The sequence below is a fragment of the Pleurodeles waltl genome, chromosome 3_1 (genome assembly GCF_031143425.1).
Source record: "Pleurodeles waltl isolate 20211129_DDA chromosome 3_1, aPleWal1.hap1.20221129, whole genome shotgun sequence".
NCBI lineage: Eukaryota > Metazoa > Chordata > Amphibia > Caudata > Salamandridae > Pleurodeles > Pleurodeles waltl.
In genome coordinates, this window is record NC_090440.1 from 1,607,562,765 (window position 1) to 1,607,586,775 (window position 24,011).

Genomic DNA, 24,011 nt, shown 5'->3' on the forward strand with positions numbered 1-24,011 from the left:
GTGGACAGTTGCACTCCGTACCATATACAAGAAGGCTGTTTGTGATGACTGACAGCAGCATGCAGATCAAGCAGGGTTTCACATCAGCCAAGCAGCAATAGTCTGGTGCAGAAAAAATAACACATGGCACATCACCACATAAAGTGGCCTCAAAGGTGTCTACTAAAGAATCCAGAGGAACAGCTCAGACCTGTACAGCAGTGAGACCAGGGCGAACTTGCCCTTCTATCAGAGCCAGTTGAATAGCAGGCGTAATTGGTTTACCGTGGAAATGAAGCACCTATCAAGATAGTGAAGTTGGGATCCGGCTGTAGAGGTCACAAGATCAAAGAATCACTTTCATGTAAACTGTAAAAATTTTTTAGTAACAATGGGCCTAATTCACAACCATTTACATCTGTAATTTACAACCTCTGAAAAGGTACTCGTACCTCACCTTACGTCGCCAAACTGCACAGGCTCCCAATCAGCAATGGGTTTACCTTTAAAGAACTCATTTTCTAGCACACTGGGACCTGCACAACACTGGCCCCATTTATCCGATTTAAAGAATCAGAGTACCAGCCAAGCTGAAATCTGCAGTCCAGTAAGGCTCACCTTTTGCCAACCCAACACTTAAAAAAAACCGATGTGATGGGACGTCTTTTCTAGTACGCACTGACAAAATATGGACCCGTCTCCCAATTTAGTTTAGAAGCATATAAACTGATTCTGCCTCCTGCAAAACCCTAAAAATCTATCTTTTGAGCCAATAATGTCCTCACTCCCTACGTTACTCATGTTGCAGTGCCAGGACACTCAATTTGAATAGCTGCTTGCGCTATAAAAGTATAATTCATTAATTCATTAATTCATTGCCTTCAATGCTTCCATATTCTCCTGACAGCTATCCTCAAATGGATAACTGTCAGGGGTAAATGATTTTACTAAGTGCAATTCTCCACCAGGATTATGTAGAATTAAACAAACTCTACGATGCGTAGGGTGTGGGTGGAACAAGTTGTGGTTTGCATTGTAAGCTTATGACCTTGCGAGTTTGAGGCCATTTTCATTCTGAAAATGGCTGATAAGTGTTAAGCCTACCAAAAACAGAAGAAATATTTTGGGCTAAGGCCACAAGTTACATCCAGCTTGAAAGTCGTTTTAAGTCTGTTAGATTTTAGCAGTCGATTTTAATGGAAGCCATGCAACAATGCATAGGTCAGGTATTGACCAAGGAAGCAGATGAAGCATTCAATATTCCAGCAACATCTCTCCTTAATGTGAAAGCTGAAACTTGAGGCAAAAAGTTAGAAATGTTTATAACTTAACACAGAATGAGTTAAAACAATAGGCACTTAAAACATGTGAGGGACAATACCTGCTGCACAGAAAACTGCAAACTGCTATTGTATTATTATATTGTATTATATATATTAATTGAGCGCATTCTGGCCGTAGCATCGAAGAGCTGAAGACGAAAGTTAAGTTGAAGGAGTCCTAACAGTGTAAAACCAGTTACTGAAGCTATGAAAAAAAAAAACGGGGGAGCCCTCCCTAATGCAAAAATAGCCAAGTTTTAAGTCGCTTCCGGAAGTGAAGGTACGTCTCCTCCTTCCAAATGGACAGTGCAAGTGAGTTCCAGAGTCTCGCTGCCACCACTGAAAAGGCTTTATCCCCCCATCTAGCCCTACGGCAGCGGGGGACTGGTATAAGATGAAGAGCAGAAGATCTAAGCTGACGACAAGTTAGGCAAGGCTGTAGGGCAGAGCTAAGATAATTACAGCCTTCCTGGTGGAGAGCCTTATACCTGAGGCAAAGTGTCTTAAACGTGATCCGTTTTTCCACCAGTAACCAAATGCAGCTGTCTCATGCTACTGCTAGCCGATGCACGGCGCAGGAGATTCAGCACTAGACGAGCCACAGCATTCTGAATTAGCTGTAGTCTATTGATGATATTTCAGCAGATTTATTTTTGATAAATTAATGCACGAAAATGGAAATCATTAAAAGATCTGATAGTTGCTTTAAAAAATTGGACTCTAAACAACATTCAATTGCATTTTGATTTATGTGTGAAATGCTGAAAAAAGAACATCTGAGCTTATCCTAGAAAAGCTAGGATTTCATTCAATTTTCTACAAATGTTAGTTTTAGAATTTGTATTCTGATTCTTGATACAATGATATTTTGATGGTTGTAAAATTGTATACTGTTTATTTTGACTAATTATTACGCTTGGGAAATCCCTGTTTTTGTATGATCAGTCTCATCTGATGTTGCTGGATTTATGACTGTGCACTGGAACTCTGCTAACCAGGCCCCAATGCTTGTGCTCTGAGCCTTAAAACATGTCGAAATTGCCTATACTTCTAATTGGCATATTTAACATACCTATAAGTCGTTAGTATGTGGTACTAAGTGTATTCAGGGCCGGTAAGTTTAATGCCACTAGGGGACTGCAACCCCCATGGTGCCACCCACTACAGTAACTTACAAATATGGCAGAACTAAACCCTCTTTTTAAATATTAATGTCACCCCTGAGTAAAACTTAATGCCCATAAGGCAGGATGCATAGTATTTACAAGTAAGACATGTAAAAGTTTAATGTTTAACATGTCCTGACAATGACAAGGTCTCAAAAGCTATTTTTGCTGCAACATGATTAGCTGTTCTAATGGAATGAATTGGGCTATAATATTAAATGTAATAATGTCATCTCTGCCTGGGAAACAGCTACAAACTCCATGATGGACTTTTTAAAATATTTATTCCAAGCCCAATTCATTGATGAAGTCAGATTTGTAATACATATCTTAGAACAGGTAGTTTAAGAAAGTTACTGCCTAAAGCATCAAGAAGCCCATATGCATAACTTCCAGCTGTCACCGGGAGCTGAACAGCCCATTTGAGGAGGTGAGAACTTGCTCCTACAGTTGAGACCAAGGCCTTGGTTGTGGGGAGATGTGATGTTCCCCTGACAGGATGACCAGCAGGGCAGTGCTCAGGAAGTTAATTAACTTCAAAGAGGCCTACCATGTCACATGCAGAGGTAGCTAACACTTTGTTTTAAGCAAGCACAGAGAAGGAGTTGCTCATTGCTCTGCCCACACCAGGCATGAATGTGGCACCCCTGGACACCCGCTTTAGTACAATTCTGGACCAGTGGTAGACAGAGGAAGGATTGATCCTGCTGTTAAGGCCTGTGAGGAGATGATAAGGCTGTTCCTCCTCCCACTTGCTTCCAGGACAAAGACATGGACTGCAAGGGTCAGTTAGCTGACATCCATTTAAGCTACAGGGACATACCAAGTTGTTACAAACCATTTTCTGAAACAGCCCAGATGACCAGTTCCAACTGGACCTGCCCTGGGCCTTGCTGGTGGCTTCTGCATGAGTGAGTCCTGACACCTCCTCTGAACCAAGGGCAGTTCCTAAGGTCCTGGGGCCTTTGGCACTAACACAATGTACTCCTCTTAACATCCTGAAATCTTGGGATGTAGTAACTTTTGTCTTTACAGACCTTTGGGTAACTCCTGCTATCCTGAAAGCTTGGGACTTGGAAACCTGTGATTTGAAATACTTTTGGAGACATAGAGGACAAACCTGCCAAGCCAATCTGACAAAGGCGCATTGCCGCTAGGCCAAAGATTCAGGGTACTCCGGCTCAGCAGGACCTTGCAGGAGGGTATCTGGCCTTGTGGAGCCCATTTTGGATACTGTTTGCCGACTTACTCCACTGGGGGAATCCGAGCTTCAAAAAAAGGCACTCCGTCTGATCATAGAAATCTTCATCAGGCGATGGTGCCTAAAAGTAAGTGGCCGGTGACAGACCTTCCTTGGGGTGCAAATTTTGAATTTCTACCGCTCACAGCTTTCCCGCCAGAAGTCAACAGCTTTACTGGGACTTAGTTTGATGGCTAGATGACCTTCTGAGCCCCTATCAGCCACAAGTTAAAAGGTGAAACTCCTTACCAGGATGAACCTGGTTCCTCTTTCCGACCTATGTTCCTTTGGGGTCTGCCTTAAATCATGCCTATGTACTAGTCAAGCACAAAGTGATGACAGTGGTTGCCCCAAAATGCTTTTTCTTGCTATATTCATCTAGAACTTTAAAAAGTCATATCTCTGGCACCCCTTATTGGATTTTTGTCATATCTTTGTCATTTTGTTCCGTAAACTAGTTTCTATGTTTATAAATTGGAATAAGATTTGTATTCTGTTGTGATTTCGACTTTTTAAATGGTTTGGCACTTCTAAATGATTTTCTTGAATTAAGCATTTGTGCTTGCACCATAGCTACCAGGGATTGAGCTCAGGCTTTAATTACTGAAACCTTGACTGGATGTAACACAAATAGAGACATTATTAATTGTGGTGGACTAGCATTCATCCCAACTAATAATCCACTTTCTCATTATTACTTTTACTGCACCTTGTATGAATGTTATGTATGTTGTTGACTGTTAGTGGAGAAAACAATATTGGAATTGAAATACCTCAACAAATAGCACATTGAACAATTATTAAAGATGAACACATTAAGATGCAATAAAAATTTGTATTCGACTGACGTGCAGTGTTTTTGTCTAACCTAATGCGTGTTCAATGAGAAGGCATGAAATTGTGGCATATGGAAGCTCTATGAAGAGGTACTTTTTGTTTCTGTCAGCACAATGTGCCTCAAATGTATTGCACTTTAGGAACAATATTTAAGTAAAACAACTTATTACTATACAGTCTGGATTCAGCAGGGATGAAGAAAGTAAATTCTGAATGCTGCTGGCATCAGTATATAGAGCAAATGTACCTTTTCATAAACTATATTATAGAGTACAATCAAGCACATATCTTTGCAATCATAAATATACTAAACTCTGTCTCCCATGAGAAATGGACATATTTTGAATAAATAAGAATGTTTATATATGACCTTCAAAATTGGACACATTTAGAATGAATAATTAAGAATGCTTATATTAGCTTCAAATGCAACACTTAATAAATGAAAGTTCTTCTTCAGACTGTTAGCCATTAGAGTAAATTACTTATGCCTGTGTGTCCCAGATAAGGTCACAGAAACTGTATCACTCCTGTTTTCTTTTCTAGGGCCAGGAGGCCTATTTGAGGTGAAGTGACAGCAGTGTCAGACTGGTCAATTGGGCAATCAGGCAGTGTTCAACGGGCTAATTTGACAGTTCAGTATGTGGGTCATTTTTTTGTGGGCCTGTTTTATGGTCTCCTGGCCTATTTTGTTCCGTTAATTTCCCTGATTTTAAAACAAACATTGAGTGCAGCAAGCTCAAATCCATGCAGTTTTCCATACCCTGCAAACTACTTATTCAGCATGTCTTTAAAAACTGTCCTAATTTACAAACATGGATCACTATTTTTTAGCTACCTAATTCACTAATGGGGGACACTTTTATATTGGTGCCCCAGCCTATATTCTGTCCCAGTCCGACCTTGGGAGACAGTATGTTTTATTATAACATAACACTAGAGCAACATATCTGAATCACTGAAGACAGCGATCCAAATGGAATGGGCCTACTAAAATCTTCTGCTCAAATCATGGTCTAAGTAATAAAGGCCTACAGCAACATTACTTCCTCAGTTAAACTGCCTGGCAATGACCTGGAAAAAAGAGATGTTTCAGGGATGAAAGGGTCGGGAAAATGAATTAGGCTTTTCTTTAGTTTTGGATGACCACTTGACTTGCTCATCCACATACTGAAGGCTGAAACATATCCCTAGCTATGAGCACACAGAACAGCGTCAATTCAAACATACCGCCACTAAGTAAATAAATACAATTAACTATTCCAGCAATATAATTTAAAAATAATTGGATACTGATTGATGCCACCCATGCCATGGCGCAATGTAAATGAGGGTATCAGACCTCTGTCAAAAGGTGAAAAATCAACACCATCTGTAGGCAATAGAGCAAATTATTAGGGATTCTTAGGCAGGAATGCTGCAGAAGTGGATAGTGGAATGTAGGAAGGGAAGGGAAGGAGGTTGCTTAGAATTCAAGCATGGACCAGATGTATCAGCTGTGTTAAGGTATTTAGTTATAAGCATTTTTGCATTTCTATGTGTGTGTGAAGTCCAGTGCACAACAGAATGGCCCACAGAACGTCCAAATGAGTACCAATAGTGGAGTATCAGTAGAAATCATGGATGAGCCAAAGGCTTTTGAAGATACCACAGGTTGTCATTAGTACTACGATGCAAAGCTTAGCCATGCAAAATGTGATGATGATGAATTGAGTGCCTTTTGTACAAATAAGTTTAATGGTCCCAATGCCTGCAGTTCTAAAAACACTGGGGGACATTTTTATCAAAGTGTTGCACTGCCCTTGCATCACACATGATAATGCAAGGGCAACACAACACTAAAGTCAGATTTGCCATGCCACACAAGGCTACCCTGCTTGGGTCTGAGGTGCTTGCTAAAAATGAAGTAATAAAACACAGCGCAAGTCACTGCCATGTGTTACCCTCTCCCAGGGAAGAGTTCCATGGGTGGAGCGTGGGTGTCCCCAGGCATCTACCCATGGATCTTGGCGCATTCCCACATTTGCGATAAGTAGTAGATGTGAGAATGCATCTAAATGGTACACCTTCCTAGAGGAGGTGTAACAAAGAGAAATATCTTTGTCTTTTTTTCATTTATTCCTCTTTTCACATGTGCTGAATTCTTTGACACACGCAGAAGGAGGAAAAAGTCTCAAAGACTTTGTGGAGGAAGGTATCCCTTTCTGCACAAGAACAATCTTGCCTGCAAAGCAAACACTCTTGCAGCAGGATGTAGGGGTGCCTGAGTTGGCTGTAGGCAGCCAAAATGCGCCAGTGCAAGGAGAAGAGAAAGAATGTGCCATATAATATTAAATATGGTGCATTCCTGACCTCTGCTTTTCATGCAGGGTAGCAAGATGTCTTGCTGCATTGCGTGAAATATTGATAAATCCATCCATGGGTTTGCAGCCACTGAAATGGTTTTTTGTAATATATCGAAGCCCTTTTTGAGTCGAAAAATTAATCTCTAACTCGTCGATGGGTTTTGTGATCTAATACAAACTGGAAATAGAAGGAGGTATAAAAAGGCATGTCTCCTATTTGAAAATCATAATGGAATGTATCAATGATTTGTGACTACAATTGGGGTCACAAACTGTTGACCAGTTACTGACTCCTGAGTTGTGGTGGTAACTGATTTTTAAAGGGAAGGTGTCCCAGGACCACTTCCCGTTCCTTGCTAACAGGCATCATTTTTTAAGCAGCACTTGTCTTTAGATGGGCCACTTTTTAAAACAAATGTTTTGAATTTGGGAATAGAAATGCAAGCATAAAATATACTGTCTCTTGCAGCCTCTGCCCCCGCATTCACAGCCAATCCACTGAGAGCTTAAATTATGATCTGCCTAATTAATGTGGATTAGGCAGATCATTTTGTGACCCTCTGTGAATGGACAGTTTGGACTTATTAGTACATTGTTGCATCAAAATCGGCATTCCTGTTCTCCCGGTTGGTGTGCAAATATAACATCCCTGGTTTCTGAACAATAGTACATCAGTCTCCAAATGTCCATCATATGAATATTGTTTCACCAAAATGTCAGTGGAAGTATTGTGACATCATGCATCATTTTACACTGATTGACCTCACAGGGTTGACTCCTTGCACAACTGTTAGATCATCTCTAGCTTCTGTCGCCCCGATGAAGGATTGCAAGTGGCCAAGCAGTGGGGACAATAGAAAGTAAACAGGTATCCTAAAGCCCTGCTTGCTTTTTTCCTCCTGCTGTCTTCATATACTTTAAGACCAGAAGCTTACTGTTTATTTATAGCATTTTTAAGCACTGCTCTATCACAATGAAGAAAACGAAGGGAAGATATGGAACTCAATCACTCAACTGGATGCAATGAATATAATGTAAATGTGCAATATTGTTGTATTAAAAATAGTGTAGAAATTACAATGGACACTCAGGGTCATTCTCAGTATGATATTTGCATCACACTAATGTTTCAAGCACTAGCTACACTTACACATTTTAGTGGCATGATAAATGTGGAAAATATGTAACTTTAGTTGAAATAAATAAATGTAAAACAATACACATTTTTGCTGTTTTCATTATTAGTTGTCCTTGCATTTTAACTACAGATGACATCACAAATGTCTTGAGCATGCACCTGATAAACAATAACATAATGATTTAGTGGTAATGGGGCATTTGGCAAAAGTTGGGGGCTCCCTTAATCATTCAAGTTCTTTAGTACCCCACCTCACTTGTTGTGGAAGACCCTCTTCATTTTTAATGGCAGAGACCCTTACCAACTCATTTAGATGTTAGCACTAAAGGGCCATCTGTTAAAAATTGGCACATGTCCAATTCACGAACGCCTGACCTTCCATGCAATATTTAGAGGTTGGTATGGCAGTTTATCCACTTGAGTAATTATTGTTTTTCTTTTCAGGAGTACATCTGGACACCTCTGACTGATTTTTAGGAGTACTACTGCAGATGTTGCAGGAGTATATCTAGAAATCTGTCGCTGATTTTCAGGAACACTATTGTAGATGCTAGTGATTTTCAGATGTTGGAAATTTATTCAAATATAAGATGAAACCAACCAGAGTAGAATTTTGACTATTCAAAGTAGTGACTCGAGAATAAAGTCACAAATAAGTAACTCATGGCAATACGCCGTTTAATAATAATTTAAAAGCCAAGGAAGTCTGAATTAGCATGTTCGCTGTTTGCAATACTAGTTTTAGCATGGATTATGCTACATAAAAAACAAACGTTTTAAGATTAGGCTCACTGACCCATTAAACAACAAAATCCAATTTGTTTTTCAAAATGATAAAAATAGCCAAATCATCTTCACTGAAATTAATTGAATCCAAATTTGCCTCAAACATTTAATTGTGGTTGACCTAACAAGACTTAGGGGCACATTTATTAAAAAAAACATGCAGTGAGGCAATACCACTTGCTGTGCTACACTACATGATAGGGAAAGGGCAGGGATGAACCGTATTCAACACTGTATGGTGCATTCCTGCCTTTTACCTGTGCTGACGCACAATGTGCTATCTAACAACAATACAGTGGTGAACGGGTGCCTGCATTGTAAGCAGGCATAGGATTTGGCACATTCCCAGGTCTACCAGTAATGGTAAATCTGGGAATATACCAAAATCCATGGGTGGACACCCATGTCCCACCCATAGCATGCCTTCCCAGGGCAGAGTAGTGCACATGCAGATTTGCACTGCTTTGCGTTACTCTAGATTTATCAAGCTTGGCAAGGCCACGCGTGGTGGCCTTGCGTGGCTTGATAAATATAACTTAAGATTTGCCTTGCTCTTGCACCCTCTTGCGTGGCTCAACAGCAACGCACCTCTTTGACAAATATGTCCCTTACTATGTTATACTATTCAGTAGATCCAAGTGACCCTTCTTAGACATTTTTTCACTCCAATTGACATTTTATTTTTAGGTACAAACAATGGAATAATACTGATTAAAATTATTCTTACTGTAGTCGGCGATGTACTCTTCCCAGTTAAAGACTGTTTCTGTTACATTATAATATGTTCCATTGACGCCCGCTGAGCTATTAAAGACGGTAGTAATATTTAGCTCAGTAGCAGAATCGTCTGGCGGCCACTGCAGACATTTGTGCCTCAAGTTGCCCATGAACAACTGCAGCCCTATTAGTGCAAATACACTGAGACAAAACACAGTCAGAATCATGACATCGGAAAGCTTCTTTACTGACTGAATCAAGGCCCCCACGATAGTCTTCAAACCTGAAAAAAAACAGAAGAATTCTTGTTTCTTTCTATATAAAATTCCAAATTGAAAAAAAATAAAACATCATCCAGATAAGGATAAATATCCCATGCAGAAGCCCAAATAAATTACTTTAAATATTTGCAAAACATTTACATAAAATGAACTGCTGACGCACAATAGTGATGACAGTGGCTTGCAAAGATTAGAAAGCAGCTTAATGTGCTCACAAATGTTAACTTGTGAATGGAAATGAATGACACACGTTCCAAAAAAACTTGTTTTATGGAAAAACAAGTAATGTTATTATACATGCAAAATCTGATATCCACCTTAAGAAAATAGCTATATAAACATACATATTTACGTTTCATGTTATCACTGCTGTTTCCCAAAATTTGGTTAGTGAATTCTGTTTTTATAACATACTTTATTGGTAATAACACGCTATCATATGTTTGAAAACGAAACAATACTGTATGTTATAAAACTGTAACTGGTTTAGAGATGCAGATAATTCCTAAGCCAGTTAACACATGCAACATCCATGCTCTCAGTTTGAGTTTTATTTTCTCATAAAATCATTAATTAATTAGTAAATTAATGTTAAAAGTGAATACTATTTTTAGTCATACTGTATGCCAGATATTCTATGTATATATACCGACATCTCAATAAAATCAGGTTGTTAATTAATTTTAAGTTTACTTAATTTGTATGGAGGTGTAAAAAAATTAAAACTGTATGTCATAAGATGCAAATCACACAAGGCTAGCTTTTGCGATGTCCCATGCAAGAATATGTTAAACTCCAAGGCTGATTTTGAAAAGAAAATCTATATAACGATAAAAGCATGGAATCATGCTGCAGTCCAGCTTTTGTATCTTGATTCCCGCTTTTTTGTTGCAATGTGAGCAGCAAGCAACAAGGCTTATGCTAAAAAGAAGCATTCTCAAATTTGATGAAACAAAAGTCAGCCTGAGTGTTTAACCTAGCTCTCACCTGGAATGACTGATATTGTTTTCAATGCTCGGAGAACTCTGAATGTTCTCAACGCTGAGACATTGCCCAAGTCCACAAACTCTGTCAAATATCTGTAATAGGGGAGTTCACACACAAACACAATGACAGGACACAAAGAAACAGTTGGATGTACACAAGGACCTAACACTTTACACCAATTACTACTTCTTACCTGGAATTACAGAAATAGTTTTCAAAGCTCTTAACACTCTGAAAGTTCGAAGAGCTGAAACATTGCCTAGGTTTACAAATTCTGTTACATACCTGTAGAATTAAATCACAATTATTCAGAAGTCTAGAAAAGTGTACTTTTAGTTGAGTTAATACTGTTATATGACCCTTTTTCTGTGATACTTACAAAGGAATCAGTAATTAAAATGAGGTGTATCTGACTACTGTTGTCTTTGAGCATTATATGTTCTTGTTAGCTCGTGGTCAGACCTATTGTAGGCTACTGGGTATTAACCACAGGTGCTCTGATATGATTAAAAGGCAAAAGTGAGAAAAAATTTGATGGTACAACATATAGACCCCATTGTGACTATCAAGATTTTCTACTATAATTTTCCACACACATCCTAAAATAAGTAAAAAATAAATGCAATTTTCCTTCATTTAAAAAAAAAACGATGTTGTACCAGTCGAGCCACAAAGAGGAACTACCTCAAAAAATTCATGTCTATATTTAGGTTACCCAACTACTTGCCACTTTATAAATATTGATAAATATTGTAAGTATTGTATGTATACATTTATTTCTATGTGTATGTCTTCCTTCCACTTGCCTTTAAGCCTTTAATATATCTATATCATAAAGATTGTTACCTGTAGGTGTAGTTTTGCAGCTTGAAGAATTTTCTGGATTCACATGATGTGCATTATTCCGCCATCTAGTGGTTGGGTCCGGAATTTCTACTACTTCACCAAAATTAACATTTTTGTCCATCTTCTTTTTCTACCCTTGTCTGATGGTGAGCCTCAATAGAACCTCAGTTTGGTGTCTCTTTGTGACGTTGTCGTACTTACCCCAAATATTCCCACCTTAGGTCGCCATCTTCAGATACATTTTTTCTTTTTTTTTTTACTTGTTTTCTACTCCGATCTTCTTGGTGGTGGTGGGTGGGTCACTTGTGAATACGGAACATTTTTCAAACTGAAAAACTACTCTCACAGGTAGGAAACTTTACATTTCGCAGCGTGAATCTTTTCTGGATTCACATGCTGTGCATTGATTTTAAAGCGGGGCTGGGTTGAAGACATTGACTTGTAAATAAATGCTTTAGTACCTTTTGTCCAACTTGAGCTTCCTTGTTCTTCTGAATGCCAATGCAATAATGTTTAGTAAACATGTGCGCTGATGACCAAGTTGCGGTCATGTAGATTTCTTGTAACACAGTATTTGACATAGATGCAATAGTTGCACCCTTTTTCCTTGTTGAGTGAGCTTCTGGTGCTATGGTTAATGCTTCACCTGCACCTGTGTGACATAACTGAATTATTTGTGGAATCTATCTTTATATTGTGATCTTTGTAACTGTTTTTCCCAAGTAGCTGTTTGAGAAGGATAAAAACAATTGCTGAGTTTTCCTGAAGGGATTTGTCCTTTCAATGTAAAACATAATGGACCATCACACATTCAATGTGAGTAATGTTCTTTCAGCATGCGTCTTTGGCTTCTAGGACAAAACATGGGATTTGAATAGACTGGTTAATGTGAAACTGTGAAACCACCTTTGATATAAATTGTGGATCTGTTTTCATGACAATTCTGTCCTTATGGATTTCCAAATAGGGTTCTTGTATTGTGAGTGCTTGTAGCTCACTACATCTGCGCAAGGAAGTAATAGCTACTAAGAAATCAGTTTTTAGAGAAAGCACCTGTTAAGTAGCCTTGTGTAGTGGCTCAAAGGGTTTCTTCAGGAGTTGTGACAGAACACAATTTAGGTTCAATGCAGGTGCTGGTATACTTCTTGGTGGTGCTAATCTTTTAGCACCCTCTAAGAATCTTTTAACCACTGGCGCTGTGAAGAAACTTGTTCCCATTTGATCTGTTTTATAGGCCACAATTGCAACCAGATGGATCTTTAAGGATGTGTATGTCAGACCTTCTTTTAACAGGTGAGTCAGATATTTTACCACTGTCTTTTTCCTTATGAAAACTTATCTTTAACACACCAAAAAGTAAATCTTTTCCATTTTACCATATAAGATTTCCTAGTTATTTTGTTCCTAGCTTCTCTTATCAATGCCATTGTCTTTTCAGGTACCTTCATGCATCCAAATTCTAAATCTTCAGGAGCCATGGTGTCAGTTTGAAATATTTGAGCTCTGGGTGCAGCACCTTTTCCATTGACAGCAGGTTCCTTATGCTAACTGTACAATTTCTGAGTACCACGTTTGTTTTGGCCACTGTGGAGCAATTAAAATCAAGGTCATGTGACTCATTTTGCATTTCCCGATGACCCTGTGTAGCAGTTGGTGGAAAAGTATATGCAAATGTCCCTGACCAGTGTATCGAAAAGGAATTCCCCTTAGACTGATATGTGGCTGCCTGGAGGCAAAGTTTAGGCATTTTGCATTCAAAGGAGATGCAAACAGATCAATTGTTAGTGTGCCCCACAATTTGAAAATCTTCTGTACTGCTTTCTGATTGAGCTCCCATTAGTGTGAACATGAGGCCTGCCTGCTCAGTTTGTCTGCCTTGCAGTTGTCCTTTCCTGGCAGATGTATTGCCTGAACCTCTACTTTCCTTTGAATTGTCCATTTCCGGAGTTGCTGACCTGTTTTGAAAGGGGTGGAGATTGTTGTTGTGTTGTCCGTTTGGATAAATATTGTCTTTTCCTGAATGTGTTTCTAGAAAGTATTAAGGCCCGTATTTATACTTTTTTTAGCGCCGCATTTGCGCTGCTTTTTGACGCAAAGCGGCGCAAACCTACAAAATACAATGGCATTTTGCAAGTTTGCGCCGTTTTTGCATCAAAAAACGACGCAAATGCGGCGCAAAAATAGTATAAATACGGGCCTAAATGCTAGAAAAACAGTCTTTAATTCCAGGAGGATGATATGTTTGACCACATCTTGCTCCCTCTAGATTTCTCGTAACTTCGGAGGGTCCATATCTGCTCATCATCCTATATGGGAGGCGTCTGTGGGTACTGTTCCTGAAGGAGTTGTTTACTGAAATGGTCTTCCTTGTGTAATGTTTTCTCTGCTGAACCACGCAATTTCCACCTGCACTTTCTATCTGACAACAACTAGATCTTCTCAACTCCTTGTTGCTTGTGACCATTGATTTGGAACCTACTCCTGGATTGATCTCCTATGAAGTCTCATATATGGGATCAAGGAAATGCATGATTCCATCTTTCCCAATAATCTCCTCACAGACCTTGCAGTCAGAGAACCTCCTCCAGAAGAGACTGTGTTCAAATTCAATCTTGCTCCTAAGAAAATCTTGTCCTGTTCTGGTTCTGGAGATGACTTCTCTATGTTTAATGAGAAGCCTAGGGTGTACAGCGTCCCATCACTATTTGAATATCCTGCTTGCATTTGTGATAAGAGTGTGCCCTTACTAACCAATCATCGAGGTATGAATATACATGAATACCCATTCTTCTGAGATGTGCTGCTCCTGCAGCTACACCTTTTGTGAATACTCTATGAGCTGACTTTATTCTGAAGGCTAGTACCTTGAATTGATAATGTTTTCTTTTTACCACAAACCTGAGGTATTTTTTGTGCTTTGCATTCACTGGTATGTGTAAGTATGCATCCTTCGAATCTATTGTTGCCACATAATCTCCTCTTTGCAATTGTGGAATAACTTCCAGTTATTTTGAACTTTAGTGTCTTTATAAACTTGCTGATGAACCTGAGGTCTAGGACTGGACGTAGGACTCTGTCTACCTTTGGAATTAGGAAATATGTATCGTAATTTCCTTGGTTGATTTCTTGATGTGGGACCTATTCTATTGCTTGTTTGTTTAACAATTCTTTAACCTCCTTGAGAAGTTGATCTGTTTCCTCTTTTGAATGTATCTTTTTCTTTGGACCTCTTGTTGGAGGGAATTTGTCTAGTTCTATGCAATATCTGTATTGTATTGATTTAGTGTCCATTTGACTCTGTAGTCTGCCACCTACTGGTGTGCTGTGAAAGTATTGTAAGCCTTTGCTGTTTCCTATCACTGATGGTTTTGTGTCCCTTGTTGTTGCTGAAATACAATAATTTACCAATGAGAGTTATACCTCCTCTAGCTGCATGTCCCCGTCCTCTGGCTCTTCCTTGAAAGGAACTCCTTCCGTGTTGTTGGTACTGCCAACTTTGTTGTGATGCAGATGCTCTGATAAGATACCCCACCTGAAATGTGCCCCTAGAGACTGGACTTCTTGTCGTGAATGACCTCCTTTAGGTTCCCCCACGAAACTGCAATGCAACCATGAACTTAGCCATTTAATTGTCCTTTTTTGGCTAATTGAGGATTTCATCAACTGTATTTCCAAACAACTGTTGTCCGTAAAGGGGGGTATTAATAATGATTGCTTGAACCTCTGGCTTAAATCCAGAAATTCTTAGCCATGAATGATGCCTTAAACTAACACCCATAATCAATTGGTGGCTAGATGTTTCCGCCACATCCAATGCAGATGTCAAGGAAGTGTTTGATATGCTTATTCAACTCTTTACCAGATGAGTAGCCCTCTTTTTTAACCATTCTGGGAGATGCTTCATTAATTCTCCTATCTCTTTCCAATGCTGATTTGCGTGTCTGTTAAGCAAAGGACTGGAATTTTCAATGCACAATTGGTTTGCCAAACTGCTTTCCATCCTGCAGCCCATAAGTTTCATCCTTTTACTTTCTTTATTTGGGGGTGGCCCTGATAATGCTGGGATATTTACCCTCTTTCTTGCCATAGATGTCATTATAGAATGAGCTGAATGTATACTCTTAATGTACGGTGGGGCTTTAGAGGAAAAGTTGTATTTTTCCTCTGCCCTAGGTGTAACTGCTCTGCAGGTGGCTGGTTCATTAGAGGCTTCCCTGCCTTGATTGAGGATGCTTGGTAGCATGGGCAGATACTGGTTTCTTGTCAGCAGCAGTGTCTCTTAAAGGAACCATGGCTGTGGTTTCTCCTCCTCCAGTTGGACATTATTTTTTTCTGCTGCATTTCTAATGACCATGTTATAAATGCCAATATTATTAGGAGGTGAGGGTTTGGATGGATAAGTTTCCACCTCTTCCTCTGGTGAATCCCCTCCAAGTCTTCCCACTGCATTTCCTCAAATTCACCTTCCTCCAAAGGTTGATACGGTACCTGTTCCTCCTCTTCCTCATAAAAGAGTTCTTCCTCTTCTTCTTGAGGCTCAGGTATGAGAAGGGGCCGAATCGCTTTGACTTCTGTCTCTGAAACCTCCTTCAATCTTGAAGCTTTTGGTGGAATTCAGAACCCTCTTAAACTTTTGTTGAATTCCTTTTTCTTCTGTATCAAGGCAGCCACTTCGGCCTCAAGTCTCTTCCTCTTCCTTTCCATCTCGAGGCTTTGCCTTCTGGGAGGATAGTGGAGTGTTTCCCCTTTGAAGAGGAACGCTCTTTCACCGATTGTTTGGAGTCGGAGCTTCGGCGAACAGTTTGAGGTTCCAGGCCTTTTCGTCTTTTGTCAAAAATATTTTTCCGGAGTTTTATCTCCACCAGAAACCCCTTCAAGGGCTCTGAGTGACTCCTTTCCATAGGGCATGCCTGTGCATGGCTAGGGTTTTGAAGCCGAGACTCCCTTTTGTGCCTGTGAGTCAGATTTTTTCAACTCGGGCACCTTAACAAAGGTGTCCGACTCTCTTACCCCCTTCTTGATCTTATTCAGCTGCTCTTCTTTGACCTGTATGATCTCACGATCACCCTCCGAGATCTCTCCCTGAATCCTCAGCAACATTTTCCTCATTGTTACTGGAAAGTCCCAGATCTTTCAGGGATGTTGTGGATTTTTAGCCTTGCATTGAATGATGGGCCATTCTTTGTTTCGCTCCGACCCACAGCGTCTTCGGTGTAAAAATGGCCCTGGTGTTATAATCTTCACTTCGGTGGTTGAGCGGAAGCCAGATTTTACACACTGGATGCTCGTCCTTCTACATGGATTTGTGATAGCAATTATTGCAAAACTCGAATGGTGTTTTCTCCATCACACCATGCGGGAAGCACCCCACCCGGGCATTCTTGGCCCTACATCGAAGTTTTGTAAAATCTTCGCACCCGCTACTTTGGTTGACCGCTGTCCTTCAATGATGTTCTGTGGCTTTAAATAAAGATCTTGACCAATTTTTCCCAGCAAATCTTCAATATTTCCTACAAGCTGGAGATGTCTCTGCAAAATACATTCAGACCCAATGACGGACCAAAAGAATTTGAAGATGGCGACCTAAGGTGAGAACATCCAGAGAAAGAACAAAACGTCATAAGTAGACACCAAATAAAGGTTCCGGTGATGGCCACCAGCAGAAAATGTTCATTTTGGTGAAGTAGTAAACATTTTGGTGAAGTAGTAAACATTCTGGACCCAACCACTAGATGGAAGAATAATGCACAGCATGTGAATCCAGCAAAAAATTATGCTGCAAAAATAAATATATTACTTATCTCCCTTCAATTTCACTTAAAAGTCAGCGTGGTTGTATGGCTGAAAGCACTGTAACAGGACAATATGTGTGGATTTGATTTCTACCAAATCAGATAATCTTGAATCCCTGCTCTAGACTGAACATTTCACAACAATATACATTCATGAACTCAATCCAAAATACAAGGGCATTTAACAAAATCTATCTCATTACTTTTTATTTATCAAGCCTCTAATTTATCTAGATCTTTTAGTCATGCAAGAACGAGAATACAAAAGATGAAGGCCATGAAATTAGCTCACTCAGTGGGTAATGGAGCAATTACAGTATGACCCATGTTATTAGATAAAACACTGCATTAGCACAGCAGTCACAAGGAAAAGAAGTACTAAGACATCTATGGCTTTACATTTTGATTTTGTCTTACTGATGGTTGACAGTAATACCTGTGATGGGATCAACAGTGACAATGTATTTTCCCATTGATTACGATTTGAGAAAAGTAACTGACCCCTTTAAGTCTGATAGGTTTGTTTCAGTAATGGAGATCCACATGGCATTTTAAGTCAGCTTTCATGAGGCCAGATTTCACAATCAACACTGTGAAATAATAGCATGCAAATTAGCAGCAGTCCACACTGTTCCCACGCCCTCACCCTTGTTAAAGATATGCTTAAAACAAAGTTGAGCCTAATTGTAGTTCCCAATAGTGGTGAATTAATAGCTTGTAATTTAGCAAAACGTATTGAATGGGAAAAGCATTTCCACTGGTATTCATTACTTAATATATCTTTAGCAAACATTTTCTTATCTCTGTATAAGAGAATCACTCTTTCTATAATGATATCCACCAACAAAAGAAATGCTTAATTTAATAATAACAATATTAAATATATCAAACACTCTTAATACTTAACATCATATAAAAACATGCAATTCAAAACACTGTAAAATACTAATGTCAGTGATTAATACACCTAAAAGCTTCCCTTCTTTATCTTTCCATGGAGGTAAAATGCAGACTAATTGGTCAGAACAAATTTTACTATTTCAGTGTACTCAAGCAATCAGGAAACAGATGGGATATAAGACATGTAAATTAATGCACAAATGTTGTCAGTAAATTATTCACGGAGGATGAAAAGATCTGGAATTTACTACATAGCTGTAGCACACTCTGTTGTGGATTAGATATTTAGGAATATTGAATCCCAGGGAAAAACATATGCACTGAATAAAATAAGGTGTGGGGAATAGGAACCAAACAGCTATCACTAGGCAGCAGTACAAGCCAAAGGAATGTGTTGTTCACTAGGCTTCCGTCTGAGGTCTGAGCTGGCTTTGGAATTTTAGGACAAGAAACTACTCCTATTCACTTTAAAAATTCATACCTGAAAACAAAACTATAATTGGAGAAGGAGCGCTGAAAATGTGCACTATGTCCATTTTCTCTTGCTAAACCTCATCTCTGATATTTTCATTGTTTTAGAACTGTTGAATTGTCTTCTAGTGAACTGTTGATGATATGCTATGTTCACAGTACAAACTTACTCTGCAGCGTTGCATCGAATTGTTATTTTCTATTCTTTGCTTTTTATAATATGCATTGTACATGAGAATATCAATCTGAGGTAATTATAACCTATAGGGATTTGTGGGTAATTTCAGTTTTCTAATATTTTCATTAGAGATGTCATGAAAATATTATTTATTAGTTTGGGCCAAGCCCAGTCTTCTGTTTTTAACATAAACAAGGATTCAACGAGCTATAACAATTCCTGCTACACGCTCACTACAAGAAAACAAATGATAATTTCTAAAATAGCTCAAATTATGGTAATGTGTTCTGAGAAGCTGATGGAAATGAGTTCTCCAAAGTATTTCTTTATATATTTGAAAAATGTCAGTGGATAAAGTGCACGCTGGAATGTGTGTGAGCTGGAAGTCAAAAGTACAGATCCGGGAAGAACTACTGAACTAGATCTTATAGTTTTTTAGTGTTATTTGTTACTAATATCACAGTATAAATTGATCAGTTCTTGGACATTGAAAGGCTGAATCACCCCCTTCAATTTTCAACCTGTGACCTGGAAGCAACACAATAATGGCATAATGTAATATTTTTGGGAGGGGTGGTGATCATGGTTTAGTCACCGTTCTGGTGGACTGTACAATGTCAACTAACTCTGCCCCAACTCTCCTGGACCTCAGGCATGTCAGAAGGTTTTGCAGGGCATGAGTCAACCATGCATGAGGCATCACCTAGCATGACAAAAAACATTTCTTCCAGTGAAAAAGCAAATATGGCACTCAAGCATCTGGCACCATGGAATAGCTATTTTATCAGCCTCATCACTAGCTAACAGGGCAAGGTTTCATCAAAATCTTAAATATGTTTGGTAGTGTGAGTATGGGACCCTAAAAAGTGCAGGCCTGATGAAATCATACCTTCTCTCCCCTCATTCTCATGGCCCTAATGAACGTTGTGATACACATGTCTGTGCACAACTATTTTAAGTTTATTAATGCTAGACCATCAATGACAGCAACTATATTATCAAACCAAGCTCTCTCGCTTAGAAACTCATCTGAGAAAACACTGAGAAGAAATTTTGACCGTTTACATAGTGCACACTGAATAATCTTAAAGTGTTCTAAATAAATGCTCTTATGTCTTATTTGCTCCCCTTCAGAAGGGTGTATGGTTTAGTAGTGCCAGAACAGAATCATACTTTTGATTTTGAGTTTATGCACAGAGCACCGCCTTCAGAAATATGTTAATCTGCTAAAATAACTTACTATAGATGTCAGTGTTATTCTCACTTCATCCTGCTTTTCATCACATTGGTATTATGATGTAACTGATTGTCAATTGAATACTAAACTGACCCTTGACGCATGTGGTTTGGAAAATGTATTATATCTTTACTGAACCTCACAAGGAGACTCCTTCCCTCTCCATCACCCGCATGAAAATCATATAATCACCCCTTTTGGAGGATATTTGCAGTGACATATTTATCCCAGACATTTACACATACTTAACGATGAATCTATAGCATGGGTCACACTGTTGTATAATCCAACTAATTGCACAATTACACTGAAATGAAACCCAAGTTTAGTAACACTGTTGACAGTGGGCCAATTAGGAGTTATGTTTGTAAAAAGGTTTAAACTCTATATGTTACTCAATGTTGCTAATTTCATGTCCTTCTCTACAGATAAAATATTGTGTGTATACTTACGCCATCGAAATGACACTGAAATCCAACCAGTTCCATGGATCTCGGAGGAAAGTAAAGTTTTCTAAACAGAAACCTCTTGCAAGAATTTTTATAAGAGACTCAAAAGTATAAATTCCTGTGAATGTGTACCTAATGGGAAGAATTTGAACAAACATTAATTTCTGCATTTTTCTTTTGGACTCATTACTTTCTGCATTCTTCTGTTGCACTATTGCAAGACATTTTAAATAAAATAAACACTGAAGAAATGTTAACAATGTTTGCGCCACTATATTTGTGCACACATACACACAGATCAAAGCACACATCCCAAAACACAGGTCATCATGACCCCTTTATTTTAGAATGAAGGATGGAAAGTGTTAGCATGGCCTCCCCTAACTTTTTGCCTCTACTTCCCAGGTTGTTTTTGAGTGCTGGACTTTGTTTTTGCTGTTTTTGTTTGCTCTGGACACTTTAGCACTGCTGACCAGTGCTAAAGTGTAAGTGCTCCCTGTATGAATTGTATGCATACATTAGCTTATCCATGATTGGCATGTTTGATTTACTAGTAAAGGGCACTAGAGGTGCCCAGGGCCTGTAAATTAAATGCTACTAGTGGGTCTGCAGCACTGGTTGTGGCACGCCCACTAGTAGCCCTGTAAACATGGCTCAGACCTGCCGCCTTTTATACATGTAAGGCACCCCTAAGGTAGACCGTAGGTAGCCCCATGGGCATGGTGCAGTGTATGTTAAAGGTGGGACAGTGAAATACTGCTAAATTCGGTTTTCAATGTTGCAAGGCCTATCTCTCTCATAGTTTAACATGAGGGCTGCCTTTAAAAATTATTAAAGTGCAGATTCCCTTTGGGAGCAGATGGCTATATGGAGTTTGGGGTCTCTGAAATCACAATATAAAAATACATCTTTTAGTGAAGTTGGTTTTTAGATTGTGTATTTGAAAATGCCACTTTTAGAAAGTAGGCATTTCCTTGCTTCAACCATTCTGTGACTCTGCTTGTTTGTGGATTCCTTGTCTGGGTCAGTTTGACAGTTGGGCTGTTTGCACCTCTCCTCTAGACAGTGACACAAAGGGAGCTGGGGTGTAGCCTGCATATCCTGATGGGCCATATGGGCTGAGGGGAGGGGAGGAGTGGCCACTTACACCTGAAAGGACTGTGCCTGCCTTCACACAATACAGTCTCCAACCCCCTGGTGTGTTTCTGGGGCCTGACCTGGGCAAGCTAGGATCTTTAAAACCACAGGGACTTCTCTTTGAAGTAGGCCTACTTCAAAGGCAGAAAGGGGTATAAGAAGAGCACCGCAAACCCCTGAAAATCAGATTACGTCTGGAACCAAGAGGAACCTCAGCCAAGGAGAAGAGCTGGAGAAGCTGGAGGAGGAAAACTGACACTTTGCATGTGATTGTGCTTTGCTGGGTTGGCCTGGAGTAGCTGCTTCTACCTGAGAGAGGACAAAGACTGACTTTTGTGTGACTTCCCACTGGTGAAGAATCTCCAAGGGCTTGAAACTGAGCTTGCCTCCTGTTGTTGAAGTCTCAGGGAAAACAACATGTTCCTAATACGGCCAGCGGGGATCCGGGGATGCTGGTGGTCAGTGTTTTGACAGCCAGCATGAACACGGCGGTTTCGACCGCCGTGTTCATTATGAGGGCCTAAGACTCTTCTTCCTTTGAAAATTCATAACTGGACTTCTGTTTGTTGGATTATTGTTGTTTTGGTGTTGTTTTGTATAGATAAATATTATCTATTTTTTTCTAAACCTGTGTTGTGTCATTTTATAGTGTTTTCACTGAGTTACTGTGTGTGTTGGTCCAAATACTTTACACGTTGCTTCTGAAGTTAAGCCTGCCTGCTCGTGCCAAGCTACCAAGCGGGTGAGTGGGGGTTAACTGAGGGTGAGTCTCCTGTACCCTGACTAAAGTGAGGGTCCTTGCTTAGACATGGGGTAACCTGACTGCCAACCAAAGACCCCATTTCTAAAAGAAAGGTTATTAGAAAAGAGTAGGCTACTGTCAGAAATTGAGGTATTAATACTGAAGGTAAATCCTAACAACTTAACAAACACAATACGGTTAGGTCAAAGCACAGTTCTCCGAGAAACTCTGCACAACCCTATTTAGCTATGGTGCAAGGAGCAGACCAACAATTCCACAGTAAAGAACACAACATATGAAAAGTCCCAAACAAATTTAGAAAACAGAGCACTATTTAATGAGCAAAGAGACACTGAGGCAATTAAAATAGGTTAATTACAACTGGGGATAATTTTTTTTTAAGTTTTAAGGCAAAAAGGCTGCAAAAAACATAAACACTATTGAAAATAACTCAATGTAGTTGAATGGGACTTAGCTGCAATTTCAAGACAACTGCAATAGAGTGGAGGTCAGATACACCAAGTGGGTCATCCCAGTCAAAACATTTACCTGCAGTCCTAGTCTCTCTTCACACACAATGCAGGCCTGAATTCAGCTCCTTGGCCACTCTACTGTTTAGATCTGCTCTCTTCCCACCTGGAGTTTGCCTGCCTTGGAGGGACCTGGTAATGAATAGGAGAAGCTGTCTCTGGCATAAGGCGTTGCGTTAGGCTGTCCTTTGTTCTTCCAGCTGTTACTGTCTCCTCCCAGATAGCTTAGCCTGTTATATGGTCAACAGTTGACACCTGTCTGTCCTTCCTGGGCTATGAGCAGGCTAGTGCCTTCTTAACCAGGGTTTCTAACTCTACCACCCAAGGGTGTGTACTTCAGCTCTGGCAGTAGGATCAGATGCAGAACTAGTTTTAAGCCAGTGATGGGTCATGCAGTCTAAAGTCCATTTTTATAAAAATACTTTCCTACTTAATTAATTAGGAAATAACTCTAAATGCCTTCTCTGGCATTTTCATAGGCAGAGATAAGGATTCAAAGATTTTAATCACTTTAGGCCTGCCCTATGGAAAATGCAGCTGGATCTACACAGTAAAATAGCATATAGGCCTCAGTCACTGTAGGGGCACACTCCTTAAATATAGGATTCCTCGAATTAGGAAACATCATTATCGAGTTCCTGTTGCAGTTGTTTTGGCACCAAAAGCTCCAAGCGGGACCAAGTTGTGTTTTGTGGCTACAACCCACTTCACTCAAAGTGCTGGTCAATTCTGCAACTCCAACCTTCCTATTGCATGTTTCTAGGCACCATGTATCTCTCCAGCCAGGTCTCCTGGAGGATATAGTACCCTATGGTTAGCTTGGCCTTCTTGGAATCAGGAGTCATTTTGTGTCACTGAGGCAGGAAAACAGGAGGCGCACCACTTGACCTTTGGAGATCAGTTCCAGTCCCTAGATACCAGTATGATTCAA

The 24,011-nt window shown here is 39.6% G+C and overlaps 1 protein-coding gene across 3 annotated transcripts in view; it reads right to left on the reverse strand.

Moving 5' to 3' along the window:
• The window catches only part of LOC138285384 (sodium channel protein type 2 subunit alpha-like), a 696,215-nt gene that overhangs the window by 430,495 nt on the left and 241,709 nt on the right, over positions 1-24,011 (reverse strand). For 2 of the 3 annotated variants that reach the window (XM_069225253.1, XM_069225254.1), the window contains exons 5-7: positions 20,675-20,803; positions 10,992-11,083; positions 9,541-9,813 (exon numbers count right to left, since the gene is read on the reverse strand). In XM_069225253.1, the coding sequence (XP_069081354.1) occupies positions 9,541-9,813; positions 10,992-11,083; positions 20,675-20,803 (494 nt within the window). Of the gene's footprint in view, positions 1-9,540; positions 9,814-10,798; positions 10,891-10,991; positions 11,084-20,674; positions 20,804-24,011 lie in introns of all 3 variants that reach the window. The other variant, XM_069225252.1, reaches the window with a different exon arrangement.